Genomic DNA, 20,580 nt, shown 5'->3' on the forward strand with positions numbered 1-20,580 from the left:
TAAAGATAGTGCACTTTACGATTTTTTGATCTCTGTCGAATAGAAGTAACTTGTGTAGATAAATGAGAATGCTTGTCGTTAATGTAGAAATCTATATTAACTAGGGTCACTTTTCATTTCACCACAGACAAAAGAGTATATAAGATAGAACAGATGTATCAGACGAATCCTATCTATGGATCTACTATCTAATGCACTATCACTCACTAAGGACAGTAGAAATTTAAGATCTTACGGAATCAAGCGTCACGTATTCTGAAATACCGATCACGTAAAAAGTCAGAGGCTTTGGCACAGACAAGATAAATTTTCCACCAATATAGATACATACGAAATTTGGCACGCGGTGTATAAGAAAACTCTAACCTAAGGTAAGAAATATATCACAGAAATATATTTCGCGCGAGTACTACTATACATTAATACATTAGCATTCGTGGTCACTATGCTCGTCACAAATAATATACAACTAGTCGCCTATGCTGCTTGGGACCATTCGTCCTTGGACATTGTAGGTGACTATAGAGGAATGATAAAATATGCGACTCACCGACCGCAGATTGGTACACCATGTCAGAGCAGCTTAGGATTAATTGGCGATTTCATACTCGAAATATCGTTGTAATAGTCCATTCTCTCATGCTTAGATGTCCTGATGTCCGCATTCATTATCACTTCTCTTCTTTTCATGCAATTTCTTCAAGATACACTCGCAAAATCGCGGATGCCCGAACGTACGTTACGCAGGATCAAATGCAAAAATACGCGGGAAATTGTACAAATTGTACGAATACGCAGGATCATATGAACGCAGAAATAGATTGTTAGAGTTTATCACATTCTTGAAAAAAGTTGTTAAACAATTATAATGTAAGGATTACATTATTTAATAGATGTTAAATATTTATTTCAGACAAATTTTGAGTTGATTAATTTGTTATAACCTCAGAAAAATCGTGTAATAATAGAGTTATTATTAGAATATTTAATATCTATTAACCCTAAATATTTCATCTAATAATGATATTACTGAAAAATACTTATAAATAATTATTGAAAATTTAATGTTTAGTATTTAATAGTTATTTAAAAAAATAGTAAATAAAATATAAGTAAAATAATAATAAAATTCTTTAAGAAATATTAGATATAGATCAATTTCAGAAATTCACGATCTATACTGATATTACAAAGATATTGCAATTCCCGATTTAATTATAATTAATTAATTTAAATTTTATTCTACATATAATATTTAACCAGATTTCATGCACTTTTATATAGATACGCGCACGTTTTCTCTATCTTCAATAGTTATGTCGGTCTCAAACAGAGGGCACTAGAATCACTTTTGTATTTTTTGGTCGATAAAACAGTTTGCATTAATACTCTCTACCATTTTAGAGTTATTGAATATTGAAATTATACTTTTATTAGCAAGAATAATTGAAGACGTATTAATGAAAATCCTTTGTTTCTGTAAACTTTATTTATTTCCTAAATATAAAACTATTTCACTATATCACAATAAACTATGATACACGTACAAGAATGATGCAGAACCTTAAGATAAATACTATTTTAAGATAAAAACGTACAACAGATCGATCTCGTTCATGTGACGAACTTTCTCGTAAAATGCACGATCTACGAGGGGGGGAAAAAAAAGGAAAAGAAAAAAATCGATATACATATATGATAACTTGGTGCTTTCTCCACGCGAGTATGAGACTTACAACGATTTAAGAGTATCGAACACAAGATGAAACTCATGTCTTGGTTGTTCAACAGTTGCAGTATACCCCATAAGCATAACATTTTGTTTTTGAATTTCTCTACCGCGTATTTTTATTTTCTTTACGGCAATATCGATAGTTTGGAAATAGTATACACAAGTAGCATTTGTAATACTGATATACTTGAACAGGTACACGCCTGTTTCACTTTAACTATTGTTACCATTTATTTATTAAGTACCGGAGACTATTTGTACTAGGGCTTGAAATAAAGGATATCTGTTTCCGTGAATCATTCAGCAAGATCAATTTAAAAGACCATGCGTACCAACATTTCGATTTTCTATTTATTTCATCGTTGAGATTGTATCAATAAAGTTATCCTTTATTTAACACGTTTTTCCAAGTCGAGTAAGTGGATGACTTCGTTTAATTTTAAGATTTCGGTGCTCGTCCCTTTCGTCATTTAATTTCAATGTACCAAATAAACACGTGTCATTATATTTCCAATTCTTGCTTTCATACTTCGCTCGTACTTTGTATGTCGAATTAAAAAAAAAAAAAAAAATCATCGAGAACCATTTTCTTTTCGATTGCTTTTAGAGTAATTACTTTTACGGTAATGGTTGTTTCAGCGTAACTGTTCTCTTTCTTCGCTGTATTTGAAGTTCTTCTTTCTGAATTTCCTTTTACGTATTTTTATAGTAAGTTTTCTGTTATAAATGGTCGAATTCGAAAGCCGCGTTCGCGACGCCATTCATAGTAGGAATTTCCGGTTTCTTCTCGCCAACCATTTGCCATTTTGTATTCTTCGAGTCGTTTTCTTCTGCTCCTTCCTTATTCTTCGCTTTCTTCTCTTGCTCCAATAACTGGCGGTCCTGCCTGTGTTCCGTGTACAGCCAGCTATCCGAAAAAAATTCATTTTAGTTGAAAAGATTGATATAATAACACCAATCATTCCTCTATGAAGAAATCTCAACTCCTAAAGGACCGAATTATTCTACGAAATTCGGTCAAAAATAATGGTAGCTACGATAAAGTATCGTGATCAAAATTACAATAAAATTGGTACATATTTTAAGAGACACGAATATACACGGTTTCCCATAAGTTCAGTGGATAAAGTAGAATCGTGTTAGTACGTGATGAAGGAAATTTTATACAAGTCCTTACATTAGCCCTTATTATTAAGGGGCTAATAATAAAAGAGGACTAATTATTCGTGTATGTTACTTCAAATTAAAGGACACAGATAACGTTCTCACCATCATCCGTATCATATCGATATCGAATAAAATTAATAAAAAAGATGGCCTCTTGGTCGCCATGGCGAAGCCTCGAGTGGCACACCGGAACCGGAAGGACTTACAAAAATGCGACGACCGCTGGCATAGTCATGCAGGCGCCGACGATGAAGAACGTCCCCGGAAACGTTTTCATGGTCGCAGCATAAATGGAGCTGTACATGGGTCCGTAGATGAGCGGCATCAGAGATTCGCAAACACCAAGCAACGAGTTCACCTTGCCTGTAACAATGAAAAATCAGCCAAATCACGTCTTTCCGCCATTTTCAGTTCGCGGATTAATTGGTTAATTCCATTATCCCATTATCCGAGATCAAATGACGGTGCTGGAAGGGACGAAAGGCAGAAAAATGATCTCGAGATAGCTGGGTTGTTAACCAGACAGGAAAACGTCGTTAGACGTTGTTCGAATCGAAAGAAAAGCCTGCGGAAAATTAGTTGGAAACGGTGTCGGATCGACACGAAGACACAATGAAACAAGATTATCCCATTTGCGCGGTTCTGAGAGAACGCGCGAAGGTAAACGCGTTTCAGAACGATCCGATTAGGTCGAAGGCCGTATGTCACGCTGGACCAGTTTAGTTTCTAATTTGTGGTATCGTGTTTCGAGTGCTAGGGGATAAATGGATCGAATTGATGAGACGTATAGGGTGTCCGGCGAGACTCAATTGGTAGCTTTAGGATGATAGAAGGTAGATAAAAATTACTGTCAGCAAAGGAGTATTCCTTCTGTTTGTCTTCTATTGCTCTGTTTTTCTATTATTCTGTTTCGTGTTTCTTCTATTTACGATGCACTTCGTTGCTTTAACGAGTTGCTGGTAACTCGCCTTGTTTGATAACTCGTCTTGATATCGCGTTATCACAGATATTTATGATCGAAAACACCTTAGTTCCCGGAATAACGAGATATGTCGTCGAGCTGGATGACCTAAGCAACGTCACAGGTACTCGATGGATGGAGTACCGTCGTCCAATCACAAACACGATATCTAATTTAAAATAAGTGTATTTGGAATCTTTAGGACGTCTCTACATCTGGTACTATTTTTTAAATTTATGACCTAGTTTAATGTCGAGGACTTACAAAATATAATTTATGTTAAAAGCTCTGGAAGTCGAGATCACGGAATGATGTATTTATCACTGGATTTAGCGAAAATTATGCTAGAACGTTCTTCTTAAATTTATTACAATATATTTCACACGCTATGACCGACCAAAATTGAATATTGTTGTTCGTTTCCCGAGAAAACAGAAGGTTCCATGATCCAGTCCAAGTATGGTACCAATATCGGATCCACGGTCCAAGTTTGGTACCAATATCGGATCCACGGTCCCAGTTTGGTACCAATATCGGATCCATGGTCCAAGTATGGTAGCAATATTGGATCCACCGTCCAAGTGTGGTAGCAATATTGGATCCACCGTCCAAGTATGGTACCAATATCGGATCCACGGTCCCAGTTTGGTACCAATATCGGATCCACGGTCCAAGTATGGTAGCAATATTGGATCCACGGTCCAAGTATGGTAGCAATATTGGATCCACGGTCCAAGTATAGTACCAATATTGGATCCACCGTCCAAGTATAGTACCATTATTGGATCCACCGTCCAAGTATGGTGCCAATATTGGATCCACCGTCCAAGTGTGGTAGCAATATTGGATCCACCGTCCAAGTATGGTACCAATATTGGATTCACGGTCCAAGTATAGTACCAATATTGGATCCACAGTCCAAGTATGGTACCAATATCGGATCCAGGGTCCAAGTTTGGTACCAATATTGGAACCACGGTCCAAGCATGGTACCAATATTAATTTCTGATACCGTCCTATGTCGAATTTTAAAAAATGCACGTAGGTGATCCGGGAATTTTCGAGACACCTACATTTCTAATACCACTCGACCTAGTTCTACTTTGCCTAGTGACATTTTTCTCTACCTTCTATCGTTTCACGGCTTAATTTCCTGTAATACCTCGTACACAGAATTGGAGATTTAAAAATCCCGATGTATGGAAAAATTAAAATCCTCCGAAGTTAGAATTTCATCGAGGTTAGGAAACGATATTTTGATCAATCGAAAATTATACCGGAATCGAACGGTTTCGTTAAATTTACATCTGCCCTACCCTTCGCCATTTTACGTCAGGGTGTACAAAGCTCGTAGTATTTTTATCGTGGCTGTAAAAAAGGCTTCCGTTATGTGTCTAATTTATGCATAGTTTACGAGCTGCGTTATGTAAATCGGACTTGGATATTCTGTTAATTATATAAACGAATATCCTTAATACTCGTAATGTAATGACCACGTTCACGTAACGGTACCTGTTGCATGCTTCTCGATTTATGAAAGAAAAAGAAAGGAAGATGTCCGTTCCGCAACATAATGTACAATGTCTAGGTAATAAATCTGTGTTCACTTACCAAGCTCGCCTGTAGACACGAGTTTAGATGCTATCGAACGCATTGCTATGAAAGATGTGCCATTGACGATCTCGACGATGGCCGCTGAAACGAGGGTCCATGAAAACAGGTGTTGTTTTATTTCATCGATAATTTTATAACTCAATACGTTTGTAATAACGATAACGACTCGATTGCATTCAACCTTCTATAACTAGAATTATCAGAACGAGATATTATAATTGTCTACAACTGTTTTATCCTAGTTTGGAATTTAAAAATTAATAATCATTACAAGGCAATCGATCAATATTAACAAATACCATACCTAGTAGGTATAAGAGTTAAGTTAACTAGACAAATAACATAGATATTAAATTTTAAATCACACGGTGCCACCGAGAGTTAAAAGATCGTAATATATGAAAAGTAAAATGGCGTCAGTGAAGCTTAATATAAATTGGCGACGCGTCAAGGTTCAACGTGCTACTTTCCAATTTTCGTACAATCGTTTACCTAAATAAATCATCCAATCAGTGATGGCGAAGGCGTAGACGAAACCAGCTAATATCTTGCTCATAGAACTCATGATCCCCACGATCGCGTCGTCGATCTTCAAGATGTGACTGAACACACCGACAGACACCGCAGTTCCTGTAAACAATGACAACATGTTTGAAATTGATTAAATGCACGGGAGATTGAAATCATCGTGGAGGATTTAAAGCCTTTCACCGTCAACGGGCTAGTGTTGGAATGATTGCGAAACCATAGTCGATTAATAGTAATTTTGCTCTGCACCGTTACTAACGATTTTCACGTCTTTCAGTTACTTCAAGGATAGAACGATTGCAAGATTCAATAATCGTACGATAGATTGGTCGGATCGTTGATTGCCCATTAATCTACGTTTCGACATGACCTCGTGGTTATGGGTTTCTAGGTTTTCGCGATTTACTCGAAAACGATGACCGACAATTCCGCTTGGCAACAATAGTATTCGTTATATAATCGATTCTCGTTGCTTTCGTGGATCGTACAGGTGGAAAACAAAAAAAAAAAACGATCATTGAACGACGTGTAAGTTTCACGTGGGTTTGTCGAGGTCTCTTAAAAAAAAATCCAGAAAAAGAGCAATAAGAAAGACTATGTAAGACCGAAGTAATGGTGATTACTGGCCAAACGATAGCTCCTCGTATACTTATTTCAGAATTTTTCTTGATTCGAACAACACGCGATAGGGATGAGAAACGAGGGAATTTCATCGAAACTAGGATTAACAATTTCTAATATATGAATCTCCTATTAAAAACGAGGGAATTTTATCGAAACTGGGATTAACAATTTGTAATACACGAATCTCCCATTTTCCAAATAGAAGAAATCCATGAAAAAGAGACCAGAAATTTATTTTAGATATAAGAAGTTAAGAATTAATCGTGTTTCTTGGCACTGAAATTTGAAAGTATTTTTTAACATTGAACTAATCACGTTCACTTGTGTTTATAGATTTATTGATTATTGACTTATTGTAGTCAATAAGTACTTATTATAGATTCATTGACTTGTTATAGGTTTATAGATTTAAATATAGTGTGCACAGTTATATAATAATTAAAATGATATAATAAAAATAATTACGTTTCCACCTGAACAATTTTGCCAAAAGCAGCAGTATATTTTTAATAATGGAAATCATCTTCACTCGTTTAATAGTTCTAATATCAAAGAAACGTAATATTTTTTAACAATGATTTCTTCGCAAGTCATTTTTATTAAATGTGATCTCACAGAAATTTTTATTATAAAATACAGTTGTGCTTGTAAGATAATAGGATAGTAATCAGGATAACAAACTATCTGCATGAGATTGCATTTTAATATATAATTATACATAAATATAAAATTCAAACTCATGTACAAGGTTTCATATAGACAATCATCGCCTCGAGCTTTATTCCTTAGCATATTTTCTTCTGTTTAATAAACGGTGTTCTTGTTTTTTTTTTTTTACAAGACGTAGTGTGCTAAAAACACGAATATTAGTGGACTGGTAAATATAATTATGCAAATCATCGTAAGGATCGCAGTGTTTTCCATACTTTTAACGCTCGATGGTATCACCGTATAAAATGTTATTTATCTTAACTCCGATAATACCGATAATTAAATATAAAAATAGCTAACAATAAAAGTGTCAAAAATAAATCAAAATATATCAAAAATACAAAAAAAATTCGTCATTTATCTTGCATCATATTCATTTACTTTACGATAAAACAACGCTATTTTTGCAAAACTGTAATAGTCCATTCAAAGGAGCCTTTGAAAAATTAGCACAATAAATATAATAAATCAGTAAGCATTCTATTATAGAATCTTTTCCACTGGAAACAACGCGAAACGCGAGTGGAGATAATAATAATTTACCTCGAATCGTCGTAAATAAATTCTAAAACAAAATAATCATGCCTGAAAAAAGAAAGGTTCAACTTTTTATCCAACGATTCCACTCTCTACTCACCAATTAAATTCGTCACCATGGCGAACGTGGTAAACATGCTGAACATCACCTCGTTCCAATGGTACCTGTATCTCATGTAGAGGTACATCACTGCCATTTCACCTGCAACAACGATTATCCACCATTGACCAGGAATCTCGACCTATCTCTCGCTCATCTTTCGCTCGTCATGAGCGAAAGACCCAGAGGAATGTAAACAATTATTTTATATCGTGTAACCGTGGCTCGTGGAAAACATGTCGAATTCCTTGTACCAAGGACGATAATTGAATTTAGTCGAAACTACAGCCATCGTGAGCGTTGTAACTCCACGAACCACGGGTTACAATGTTCTAAATTCAATGTGGGTGGAACGATTCCGCTTGCACAGCATGAAAGATCATGGTCAAAACGTTTTTCAGAATTGGCAGCTCGTGTCCACCGCTACCTCTGCAATGTTGCTTCGTCGTTCGCCGTGCGTAATGGGCTTCAAAGTTGAAAATGACACGCGGAAGAATTGCTTAAAGTTCGGGATCGAAGAAGAGGAAGATTCGTCCGTCACGTCTGTGGTACTTCGCTTCCAAAATTCTCCGATCTTCAAGGCTGAATCGGCAGGATAGAAACGGTAAAGAAACGAAGAACGAAATCAAATCTCGGAGAACAGAGAAACGATAAAAGTGCCATTTTTTCCATTTTTCGTTGCTTCTCTTTTCTCGAGTGTCACATGAAAAATATGTTTGTTGATCGAGTCGAAAACAGATCTTCGACGTTATCGCGTACCATGATTCAGCGATAAAATTCGAAACGAAAACACGATCGCGTGTGTTTCGACCATAACTTTGGCATTTAGAAAATTAACTACCAGAAGGGGCATTTAAAAATGCTGACTTCATCTTTTTCATCGTTACTGGGTAATATCCTGGAAAACGGTGGCTATTATGAAATTTACTTTTTTTTCATCCGTATCTATTCTTCCTTAGAACTCATTTTTGCCATAATCGCATTGTTGGAACAATCGAGCTTGGATTTTCGCACGCTTAATGAACGACTGGGAGCGAGTAGCGATGGTTTTGGCAATGTTCGAGGACCAAACTTCGACTGATAAACGATCGATGACGATCGTAGACACGAAATGACGACGAGAGCATCAAAATGGGAAGAAGTTTTTTTTAATAGAAATGCGAATTCCACGTTTGAGTCGATGTTAAACAGAGTGGATCGTGGAGCAATAGAGCGAGGTTTTTTCTCTGTTTGCCCAGAAAATCGTCACTTTTGGTATTTCGGTACGTCGATTAGCATTTCGACTCGTGCAAGTTTATTGAGACAATTCGAATAACTTAACAGTCTTGAATGTTGTTGGAAAACTATAAACACACGGAGCTATCCCAGGCGATTTCGAGGCGTTATTAAGCTGTATTACATAAGGATATACATGGAGTTACACAACAAGTTCGTTCATCAGGCTCTTCAGTTAATCGTTTCCGTCGAGTTTAGGCTATTATCACATCATTGCCTCGCTTTTCTCACGAGCATTCCTCTGTCAAAGACAATTCCTGGATTCCCGCTTTATCCAGCAATCTAGCTTTTGAGCTTTATGTAACTGCACAATCTCGATGTTAGTCGAATTTATTGTACGAAAATCTATCCTACGATGGAAATACGATCGAGTTTATATACCGATTTGATATGATCGAACTTTGATCTATGTCATGACGTAGATAGCAGTGGAACCAGAATTTTGAGAATTGGACACGAAGAGATTAATTTATTTTTGCTGTCTCGTTACACGTGCTTCTTTGGCCAGCCGTAAAAACAATCGTGGTAATCCGAGGAATTATTTTTGCACGAAATTGACGTAATCGACGAATAAGTAAATTCTTTCTTATGGAAAAATTGAGGATAGCCAAAAGTTGTCGGATAAAATTGATCACGTTTCTTTCCATGGAATTTGCCAATTATCTTATTACTATCGATCTGATTTGCATAAAGTCCATACGACTTGTGTACTAAATTATTAATTAAATTTCGTTTAATTGGAGAATTACGTTCGAAGTCTGTCGAAAATGTAGAACATTGTTTGGGAATCGCTGTGGATGATTGGGAAAAAATAGCTATGAAAAGTTCCACCGTATAGAGGATGAAAAAAAAGTTGCTACATGATTACGAATCGTCGTCAAAGAATGATTGATTCTAATGCCTGCATTTAATTCCCTCCTTATCGCTCAATTAGATCGTGCCTTCCTGAATTCCCCGCTGTATATAATTACGAAATTAAAAACTTGAACAGCGGAGGAACTAGGCAAAGTGTAGTTTTTGATCGAATTACGCCGGCTATGTATCTCGTTATTTTAAATAAAACGGGAATTCTGATTTACCGCGATATAGTAGTCGCTGAGATCATCGGTTAAAAAGAAGCCAAATAATAAATTGCAAATTAATAACGTCGCTATAGTGGCATCAGAGATTGTAAAAAATTCAGGTGATTCATTGGGTAAATAAATTGATCGATTTTCCAATCAATTTAATAAAAGGATATTATACTACACTAATTATATACGACTTAGTATATAGTATATACTATAATTATATACACTGATTATACTATACTATTATACTAGACATTTAATTACAATTAAATTCAAATTAATTCAAATTTCTCTTCGTTCACGCGCGTGACGTATTCTATATTTGTTAATATTTGCTATAAATTGTAAATCGATAATTTCAATTAGACTCTGTATACTCATGTCGTTCGCGATACAATTGTGAAACCTTCTTGAAAGGATAATATAAGAAAGGAACGAAAGAAAGTACCACGAAAAAATTCCAGGAATTACGAATTAATTACGAGATATTTATAAAATAATTAAAAAGGAGATTTTCGTAGTATCTCAAAGAAAATTTCAGGATATCAGAAGGAAAGTCAGCTATGAGAACGAATTAGGAACCGAATCCACACCTAACAGCCCTGACTCGGATCTTCTTTCTGCGGTTTCTATCAATTCCCTTCGCCTGGAACACATAAACTTTGACGTTTGACCGATTTTACGATCTCGTTACACCATAGGAGCTTCTATAACCCTTCAAACCACCAGGACTAGACCGATTTCCGACGGTCAAAGATCTGAAATTACATCAAGCTACTTAGGCCATCAGACCGCATTAGCATACGTGCGCACAGATCTAGTTCTAATAGGTATGTTGACTTCGCAGACGCACTACCGGTCATAAATTTCAGGCCACCGTCTTTATCATCACCCTTCTACATCTCTACGTCTCGCACATTTGCAGTTCCTCGATAATTCTGTGGTAATAAAGAAAAACCACGTCACAGATTTTCACTTTCGAGGTATCGTCGTTTAAAATCCCCAACATCAGATCTTATTCTTTCTAACAGCATTCGATTAAATTGCGTAATTTTTTGGAAGAAACAAGATTTGTCTCTATTTATTCTCTTCTTTCTTTCTAATTAATTCTCATTGATCATTTTTTTCTTTTTCTTTTAATTTTCGCATATTTTCTTCTGTCTCAGCCTATTTCATCGATGAAACCTTTGAATCCACCACTCTCCTCAGCTCCCTGAGAATTTTTGCAAGAGAAAGAAACAGGTAGAGAAATATTAGAACGTTGTGCAATGCGACAGCAAGGATTTCTTGAACGGATTCATGGATTCGGATTACACGCAACAAAATACTTTATCGATTATCGTTACAAGATAAGTATCGATTTATCGTTTCTTTCGCCTCGATCGTCCTTCCATCGTGGCTCTTGCTCATCGGTAATCGTGATTAACACCGTGGCGATCGTTTCGCGATGGTTCCCTTGGATTAATATCGCGGCCACGTGCGAACCAATGTCGAAATGGAGTACTTGAACTCGATCGAATTAACAGCGACGATTGATTTAATTAGCGCACGCCAATTGCATTCACCAATTACACAATATCTCGGATGATTGATATTAATATGCCTCCTGCAGCTGACGTATCGACGGATCAATTGTCTTACCGTTTCCAGTTCCTTAATGTCGAATATTCCTGTAGCCACTGTTTCATTCATAAAATTCTACGAGCGCGTGGTAACTCGACGAGGTATCATCATAATGTGACAATCGTTCGGTATGTTTCTGAATTAAACTAAATATACGTTCGAACGAGATCGCCTTGCGAGTTACAATCGCAGAGTTATAAATTAATATGTTTATATATTTTCAGCCGAGATTAATCCGCAACTCGTGATCACGATGTACGATATTACACCTGCCGTCGACTTCCGATTATTTCGACAATTAAGAAGCAAACTACGATTATCCTCAAGGTAGTTCAGTTTTTCCACCACTCCGTTACGTTATTCTCTATGAAGACCAAGACGGTATCTCGAGGAAGACAAGAGAAACCATACGAATATGCACGGCCGTCTAATTGTTAGGCTTTGAAAATCAGGAAGAAGGCTATTACACGAAATTGTTATAAGCAGCATGATTACCCATGCCGGTGCTCTTTACAAGACGAATAAAGACGCAACGAAACATTATAATGTCCGGCGCATTAGCGGTCTAATTAAATTATGACAAGGACACTCGCCTTGAATTCTCTGTTGCAATACGAATTCGTGATGCGCTAATAATCCGTAATTGACGGATGGAACCGTATTGTCGTTCGAGATTAGCATCGTAACCGTTTGGAGAAAACGGGGACACTAAGTCCAGCCGTTTGTTCGGAAGCGTATGGATAATAGAGAAATCAGCGTTGATAAATTTAACGTTAGAATAAATTAACGTGAGTCAGCTGCGATGCTACAACCTGACCGCGAAGGTATTCAACGAGCGAGATTGACGAATTCGATTAATTGTCAGTTAATTAAGAGTTACAAATATTCTCTATACGTAATTGTTAGCGATATATCGCGAGGAAGTAGGGAAAAAAGGCACGCGACAGAGAAATTTGCAAAAGGAATTTTCTTATCCACGGATTTATCGAGAAATAAAAATCAAATGTAGATCCCATGAGAAAGAACAATTACTGCGACGTTACAAGGCTAGTTTCATGAAAGAACGGAGCCATTAATCACACTTTCACTGGCGCCCCCTGCGCTAGTCGTTGCGATTTCCATGTCGTCCGTGCATCCTCGTTCATCTCGTAGAAACACACGCATAACTGATCGATCTATCACTGATAGCCACCGTTTTTTAAACCGTGTTCTGCTCCACTCCATCTCGAGAATCTGGTTCTCTCGTGTCTCTACTCTATCTATCAATTTTCCCTCCTCGTGGTCGAAATGTCGTAATTACCGTTTGAAACGCGCTGATTACCATAACAGAACCAGCAAGATTAACGAGAGTTACGTGAAACTTTTCCCGCTTTCATTTGCCAGCTGATGCAGAGACGGATGAACGATTATGCCTGTTTTCCGTCGACCAGACGCGTGAATGTGTCTCGGCTGTCTATCGGAAAAGCGTGAAAGTCGATGAAAATAGAGATCCGGCGAGGGAAAAGTCTCTGTCCCGAGACGAACCTACGGAAAAATTCGCGTCTGACCGAGTTAGGATTCTTCAGCTCGGGTCAGAGAGATAGTTGCATCGAACTGTGCAGAGTTTCCGAGGTTTCTAAACGCTCCAGTCCTGTGTACCAATCGAGAAAAGGGTGAACGTAACTTATAGGAGTTACATGACAGAGAAATCGAACGCTAGAGAGGCAGGAGGGAAAAAACGAAAGTGTAATTACAAGCGTGTCAGATACGAAGATTGAGATACGTTTACAGGATTGAAATTTGTGAAACGAGTTAAACTAGTTTATACCCTGTCATTCTGCAGTGATCTGGTACCTCCCTTGGGAGACTTTGAGAATGTAGGAATAAATTATGAAATAGGCCCAGATCGTTAAATCTGTTTGAAATATGGCAAAAGGTGACAAGAATAACGGGAGAAAACTTACCGTAAAGCGGCCCGATCACGACCATAACGATAACCATGAGCACCAGCACCCTCTTCTGCCTGTTGTTCCTTCCCTGCTTGAACGCGACGCGGAAGGTCTCCTCGATATGCTTAAACGCGAAGAAGTCCAAAATCGATTCGCACAAGGACATCTTCTTCTCTTCCGTTTTCTCCGGTTTCTGTTTTAAGTGAGGTCTAGGGGGTTCCTTGATCACCACTAACCCGTAAACGAAGCTCAACACGTAGCACACGGTCGAAATGCTAAATACACCGTAGAAGCCTAGCTGCAGGTACAATATCCCGGACAACGCCATCCCGATCGGCACACCTAGGGACAAGAATACGTTCGCGGCACCGATTCGAAGCGTCCTCGACTCCACCGACGTGATGTCCGCGATGTAACTGAAAACACCCATGAACATGGTGAACCAGCCACCAGTCAGTGCTGGCCATAGTGCCTCGAACACGCCTGTGGCTTCCATGGGTACCTCGTGGAAGAAGTACGTGCACAGCAGCATGCTGACGCTGCTTAGAAATTCGCCAATGATGGGTAGCAGCATGCACGGCTTCCTGAGTCCTGTGCGATCGCTCCAGGCACCCATGAAGAGGATCAAGATAGTCGGTAGGCCGCTGGACAGGGCTGTTTTCCACGTCTGCATGCCAGCGACCAATTGTTGCACGGCAGTTTCCTCCATTTCGTAGCTGGTCGTGTTCCTTTTGGCCAAGGCTGTGCAGACCTCGTCAGAATAGGCCAGGTTTACCCTGCAAGCCTTCTCTAAACTTAGATTTTGCGTGGCTAGAGAGGCTAACATACAAGGAATCACGTAGCAGGCGATCATGGGCTCTACGGTGATGTTCCCGGTGAAGTAGGACCATTTTTGACGCAGTGTCATGGATTTCCAGACGACAGCTTTGTCCGAGACTACCTGGTTGCCGGTGGTGTCTCCTCGTTTCTTCTCTGTCGTCGATGAATTATTCGCGTCAGCCATCTCCTCGGTGAAGGGCAGGCCGAGTCGAATGAAACGTACTTAAGTATTCCTCCAAGTGTGCAGATCGGATTCACGGAATTCCTGGCTTGTCTATGTCATATGACTGGTTGCCGAAGTTCCGTTAACTCCTCGCCAAAGTGGATCCGATGTCTCGGTATCAGGTGTAACTTCCAAGCGGTTCCGAAGATAATTAGAATCATACGGATCGGTGTGAAGAGACGACCACGGCTGCTATCAAATACCCAGACGATCTCCAAGGATTCGACCAGGAATCCTTCCAATTGTTCGGATCATACGCGCAGATCGGACTCTTCCTCGGCTGTCTCCCTCTGGACCGATTCTAGACGTTCTGTTCTCAAAATTCTTTTTACTCCTCTGCACACCGATTCGTCTGATTTTAACCGGTCCGCGGGAGAGACCGTCTGACCGTCTACTCCTGGCTAATGCACCATTGTGCATTACGATACGCGTGTTACCTCTTTCCAACCTCGTGTTCCCTCCATGTGTCCCCTCCGGACCTCTTCGACGAGCATCTCCACGTGCGGGGAGAGTATGGTCCGAGGGTACATCCACCTAGCCTACCTAATACTCGTGGTACGACGAAACGTCGTCGGTGCGAATTGTTTCTGCGACGATCGACAACCACGCGCGACGTCCGCGCTTCCGGTTCCGTTCAGCCACGCTTTTCGGGTCAAGGTTGGCCTTTTAGAGTCGATGGACGATCCTTTTCGGCTTTCCTGGCTCTCACGGTGAGCATTGGATCATTGCATCTCACGATCGCAAGTGTGACTCTTCTAAATCTCATAGTGGTCTTGGATTGGCAGCATCTTGGATTATGTAACCTTGGGGATTTCTAGATCGAACGTGTCTTCTCGAAGAGATCCGTCGAAGACATCGGTTACGTCGTGCTTCGGTTCTGAATGTACTTTTGATTGGTTTCTTTTTATTTCCATGTATATCGAACGTTTCACTTTAGAGCTAGGCAAATGTGGGTCAAGCGCGAAACTCTTGTTTGTCTCGTCGTTGTCGATATTCGTATTCTTTTTTCTCTTCCATCAGGCTTACGTCCGTGTGTAGGAAATATCGAGTTCGTGATCCTGTATCTCTAATAATGGCTGGTTGCAAGAAACCGTTCCGTAAAATTCTAGTCTTACCTTGTCGAGGTGCTCGAAAAGTAAATTTTGCCTTGAGTAGCAGGAAGTTTGTACATCCAGCCATTGCGCATGGTCTCATTATTATTATCTATTATTATTCAAGGTATTCGCATTGTACGACAATCGAACAAATAATTTATAGTGATAGAAACAATCGAACACGCGAAATGCGTATAAATTAAACCACAGTGGAGTCAGTGCTTGACCTTAAAACTCCATTTTAGCTAGTTTCATGTAGTTCTATTATAATATAAATACAATTCACGGAACATATAAAATGTATACCTGTTAAGGCATCATAAAACTTGATACCAACAAGCGTGCCTTCGAGGTTACACTTAGGGCGACTAAACGTCGCCATTTTTAAGCCAAACTTAGAAGATATCATAAATACTAGAGATTTATTCAACGGGGAATTCGTCTATCAAGAGTTACCCGACTTTGTTTGATCAAGATCAATCTTGTTGGACCTGAAAGATATTCATCCATCCTCTTTCAGCCAATTCGTTGCATCGACTGCTAGAAAAGGGACAAAAGACACCCTGCTATTCCTATCGCGGTCGGAAATACGCGTAAACAGCGAGCACGGTTGAAAGCGAGTTCTCTGGTAGGCCAGAGCCGAGGTGCCGTTTAAATGTGGCAATTTGTTGATAAAATAATCACAACTGGCCGTCTTGCCTTCTATGGCTGGAGCCTATTTCAGGCAGGGCCGTGTCCCCTCCCCCGTGAGGCCACCTAGAACGATAAATCAAAGATTGTATTAAGTATATACCCAACGACGACGATTTGCGCGCCGGACCTTTCTGGTCCCGTAATCGCGTTTGCTGGGCGGCCAATTGCGACGAATTGGCAATTACGTTCCTTCGTTCCCGCTTGCCCGATGGCCTCAAGATTTTTCTAGACCCTCGAGCTTCCGTAGAAATTTGGTCAATGCCACGACACTCTCGGTATCGTCGTACACGAGTCATTCGTCGCGTTCCACCATCTTCGATGGTCCAGAATCCGACGCGACTGAGGATCCAAGATCCAAGGGATGGCTCGCAGGGTTGAGCGACGTAAAAAATCGGAGAGTAAGTTACGGCCCTGGCACTTAAGTTGCTCGTATGACGTCGTCAAGTGAGTAATGCTCGTAATTCGAGCAATGCTATAAAATATTCGATTCAGAGACGTAACAGACCCGTTGTTTTCGTGTTTCCCCGGCACATCCGCTGGCATCGCGTGCTTGAACTCGGAACAGGCCGGCTCGATGACGAGCGATCGGTCGAAACTCGGTCGTCCTGTTCTTTCCTTTCATCGTGCACCATTAGCTTAATTAACGTGAATCGCGTGCAATTATGGTGATACCTGACGCGGCGGTTTTCAGTCGATTTTCGTAGAGGAAATCGCGACGTCGATCCGACTAATGAGCACCTTTCGTCGCTGTGCAACTTTGCTTCCGTGTTATACGTGATATCTAACGAACAATCAGAGTCGCCGACGATTTTTCGCGTACCGTTTTTATCTTATCGATCTTATTCTAATCCGAGATGCATCAGCGACATTCGAGTGATGCTGTCTTTCGTTAAGGAGAGACTGGTGGTGAGGTGTTTTATCGCTTGTCAAACAGCAGAACGTGGTAAACGATACTTTATTTTCCTTTCTCTTTGTGTTTTGACAAATGGCTTTTTCGTATACAATTTTGATAAAAATGTCAATTATGCATTGGACACGACCAGAAGATCGATGATGATCTTGGTTTTACGATATTTAATGAATTACGAGCACTTCGTAGTCTCTGAAGGACAGTTCTTCACCGTTGAAGGGGATGTACAAGCAACCGTGGCTTGGTTGAACCTGCAACGACAATATTTCCGTTAATAATCTTCCTTTCAATCTTGTTGTTAAATTCTACCGATAGGAAGATACATCATTCTGTCAGAGCTGACACCTATTTTCTGTTCTTTTCCGCTGTCTCTTTTTCCTAAACAGTTTTTTCGAAACACGTGTCGCTCTTGGTTAAAATTAACGTTGCATCGAGAATACAAATTTCCTGTACAGCAAAAGTAACGGTATACTCGACCTTGCCAACTGTTTGGGATCCATTATGGAGGACACGACCAGCATACAGAGATTCTCCATCAGAGGTCTGCCCTACGACCACCGCGTCCTTTGGGATACTTCCGTTGCTGGCGAACTCCCACCCGAACTCTCCTGGGCACAAAACCTATGGAAAAAAGCGACAGAACGATGTAACGGGATTGCAATTTCGCTGAATTAATATCCCAAAATATTAGAGATATCTCGTGAAATATCAGAAAGAAGAGAAAACGTGATAATTGTTTGCACACGTTGAAGAATATTTTACGCTTATCTATCAATTGAGAGACTAAAAACTGGTTGCGCGATTGTTTAAAACAGTTCCTTATCTCGTATATAAAATATTTCACAAGGTGCCTGACTTGGCTACCAAGTTTGGCTGCCGATTCGCGAATTGCTTTGCCTCGTTGTAGAGTAGATGGAACGAAAGATAGGGTGGGAAGCTGTTTAAGTGGAATAAAAACCGAGATGACCAGATAATGGACGTGACTGGACGCTCGTCGAGTTCGTTTTCGAAGCCCAAGGCGATCCTGTAACTCGAAATTGTACAAAGAGCTAAAGCCTGATGCAAATAGGAATAAACCGTATTCCGATTCCGTGCCGCGAAACGGCTTTGCCTTGACACGAAATCTCGATTCCGTGTTTGCGTAAAGGGGCTGCCGGTGGTTACAATGGAGGATTAGTTTGGTTATTGGAAAAATTGGTTATTTCGCTAAAATCACTAGACCGGCTACGACTAGCCGCAGGTCCGCCTTGAACTTAATCCACGTCAACCCGTTTACTCATGGGACGAAAAGTGCAAGATAGCGAAAGATAACGAAGCGTTCCCTAAACGACGAGATTAGATTACAGTAAGGAGAAAATGAATTTAATTCCAGGAGATATGATACGTTAAATTTTACAATTTTGCGCGTGATCTCACCTAAACCGAATTTAATTCCTATCGTTAAGACCTCCGCGGGGTTTCGAAATTCGAAATTTGTTCTCGAAATTAATCTTCATTTCATATCGAGTATGCTTAAAAATTTTATTTATAAATGTTTAATAATATTTGAAAAAAATAGTTTCGAGGAAGTTCGAAGAACGTAATTCGTTAATTTTACGACTCGTTTAGTTTCATGTAAACCGACTTGTTTTGGTTCGTTCGCGGAGAAAATGGCGATTTCGATGATAGATCATGCTTGCTTTTTGCGAGTAACTCACCTCGAAGTCGTATTTCGCGTGCTCTTCGCCATTGTGGCACACATAGGCGACTTGTTTCTCAGGGATCACTTTCGCCGGAAGCATATCCCCCATGTGAAAAGCTCTTCCAACATAGATGGCACATCCATCTATGTCGCGACCTCCGGTAATAGCGGTCGAAGGTACACTTTGCCCTGCACTTCGGTTAACCCACCTGCAACCTTTGACAAAAATCCATTTTTCACTTTTTAATTCGTCAATTGATCAATTTGTCGATTTAATTAAATTTTCTAATTTGCAGATTTGCATTGCACCGATTACACCGTTCAAATCGTTGCACTTTTTTGATATATCCACCAGATGATACTTGAAGAGTTTCTGGGCCTAAACACGAATCCTGAAGCAGGGTTCTTCTTCAGAGAAATGTCTTTAAGACCCAATGTTGTAGGAAACTACTGTTAGGTAAAAAGTATTTCGTAAAAATGTAGATATGCTACCTTTTGAACCTCGATAACTATCTGTAATCGTTCGTAACTATAAAATATTAGAACTATGGCTATTAGCACACTTAGCGATGTCTCTTCTATCTTTCAAGCTAAGCTATTTTTAGCACCTTTAATTTTCATTTTTGCTATCTTTGAGCATTATTGGTCGAGATTGGACGATTTTGCAAAAATTCGAATTTTTCAGAAAAGGAGTGCGATAGAGTAATTACATGGAATTATGTTTAAGACAAGAAACTTTACAAGGATCATTTTTGTTGATCAGTGATATCTAATGAAAAAAACACCCATATCTCGGGTATACTAACATTGCCTTCCTGTCGCACATATAAACATATTGAGAAATAGATAAGTTTAGTCTAAAGAATTTGATGGTGAAATAGATAAAGGAATGCGAATAATATAGATTTAGTTGTAATACATGATATAATTTCAAAGTAATTTTGTAAGGAATCTCTACTTCTTGATAAAACATTTCTAAAATTTAAATTACATATTTCTGATTGACAAGAGGAAAAAAATGAAAGCTCCCTGGAAACTAATTTATATTTTATATTATTATTTAATATATAGAATTTCTGAGTGTATATACATGTCGGTAATATTGAAAATAAATAGAATTAGAATTGGTATAACGAAATTTGATACTTTTGTTTATGAATAATAATATAATACTTACCTCGCATCTTTAGGTCTGATACAACTGGGACTTCGAAAAAGACTGATACGTATCTTTCGTTTATATGTAAGTAAAGGCTGGTGCAATCTTATCATTCATTTGTGTTCTGTTTA

General features: G+C 39.1%; 2 protein-coding genes and 1 long non-coding RNA gene across 3 annotated transcripts; 1 reads left to right on the top strand and 2 right to left on the bottom strand.

Annotated features, from left to right (window-relative positions):
• The first annotated feature begins 294 nt into the window (after positions 1-294).
• LOC108549644 (uncharacterized) lies at positions 295-12,492 on the top strand. Its single transcript, XR_001890350.1, has 3 exons — positions 295-371; positions 8,376-8,578; positions 12,167-12,492. It is a non-coding gene; the product is annotated as an uncharacterized LOC108549644 (long non-coding RNA).
• On the bottom strand, positions 2,300-14,873 carry LOC108549642 (solute carrier family 46 member 3). Its single transcript, XM_017903132.1, has 6 exons — positions 13,886-14,873; positions 7,975-8,076; positions 5,967-6,104; positions 5,472-5,555; positions 3,106-3,262; positions 2,300-2,639 (listed from the first exon to the last, which is right to left on the bottom strand). The coding sequence occupies exons 1-6, from the start codon at positions 14,871-14,873 to the stop codon at positions 2,453-2,455; spliced, it is 1,656 nt and encodes a 551-aa protein (XP_017758621.1). The 3' UTR covers positions 2,300-2,452.
• A 2,771-nt stretch (positions 14,874-17,644) lies between these two features.
• On the bottom strand, positions 17,645-20,571 carry LOC108549643 (uncharacterized). Its single transcript, XM_017903133.1, has 4 exons — positions 20,468-20,571; positions 19,307-19,506; positions 18,087-18,230; positions 17,645-17,860 (listed from the first exon to the last, which is right to left on the bottom strand). The coding sequence occupies exons 1-4, from the start codon at positions 20,472-20,474 to the stop codon at positions 17,774-17,776; spliced, it is 438 nt and encodes a 145-aa protein (XP_017758622.1). The 5' UTR covers positions 20,475-20,571; the 3' UTR covers positions 17,645-17,773.
• Between the last annotated feature and the right edge of the window lie 9 nt (positions 20,572-20,580).

The sequence above is a fragment of the Eufriesea mexicana genome, unplaced genomic scaffold, assembly GCF_001483705.2.
Source record: "Eufriesea mexicana isolate 0111107269 unplaced genomic scaffold, ASM148370v2 scaffold2119, whole genome shotgun sequence".
NCBI lineage: Eukaryota > Metazoa > Arthropoda > Insecta > Hymenoptera > Apidae > Eufriesea > Eufriesea mexicana.

Bases quoted from the DNA above. Each gene is read 5' to 3' on its own strand.
- LOC108549642 (XM_017903132.1), bottom strand. From the start codon at position 14,873: ATGGCTGACGCGAATAATTCATCGACGACAGAGAAGAAACGAGGAGAC. The intron at 8,077-13,885 runs GTAAGTTTTCTC...TCGTTGTTGCAG, and splicing joins CGTGATCGGGCCGCTTTACG to GTGAAATGGCAGTGATGTAC. The intron at 5,556-5,966 runs GTAAACGATTGT...CCCTCGTTTCAG, and splicing joins TGATTGGATGATTTATTTAG to CGGCCATCGTCGAGATCGTC.
- LOC108549643 (XM_017903133.1), bottom strand. The intron at 18,231-19,306 runs GTGAGTTACTCG...TTTTTTCCATAG, and splicing joins ACGCGAAATACGACTTCGAG to GTTTTGTGCCCAGGAGAGTT. The intron at 17,861-18,086 runs GTCGAGTATACC...TTGTCGTTGCAG, and splicing joins GATCCCAAACAGTTGGCAAG to GTTCAACCAAGCCACGGTTG.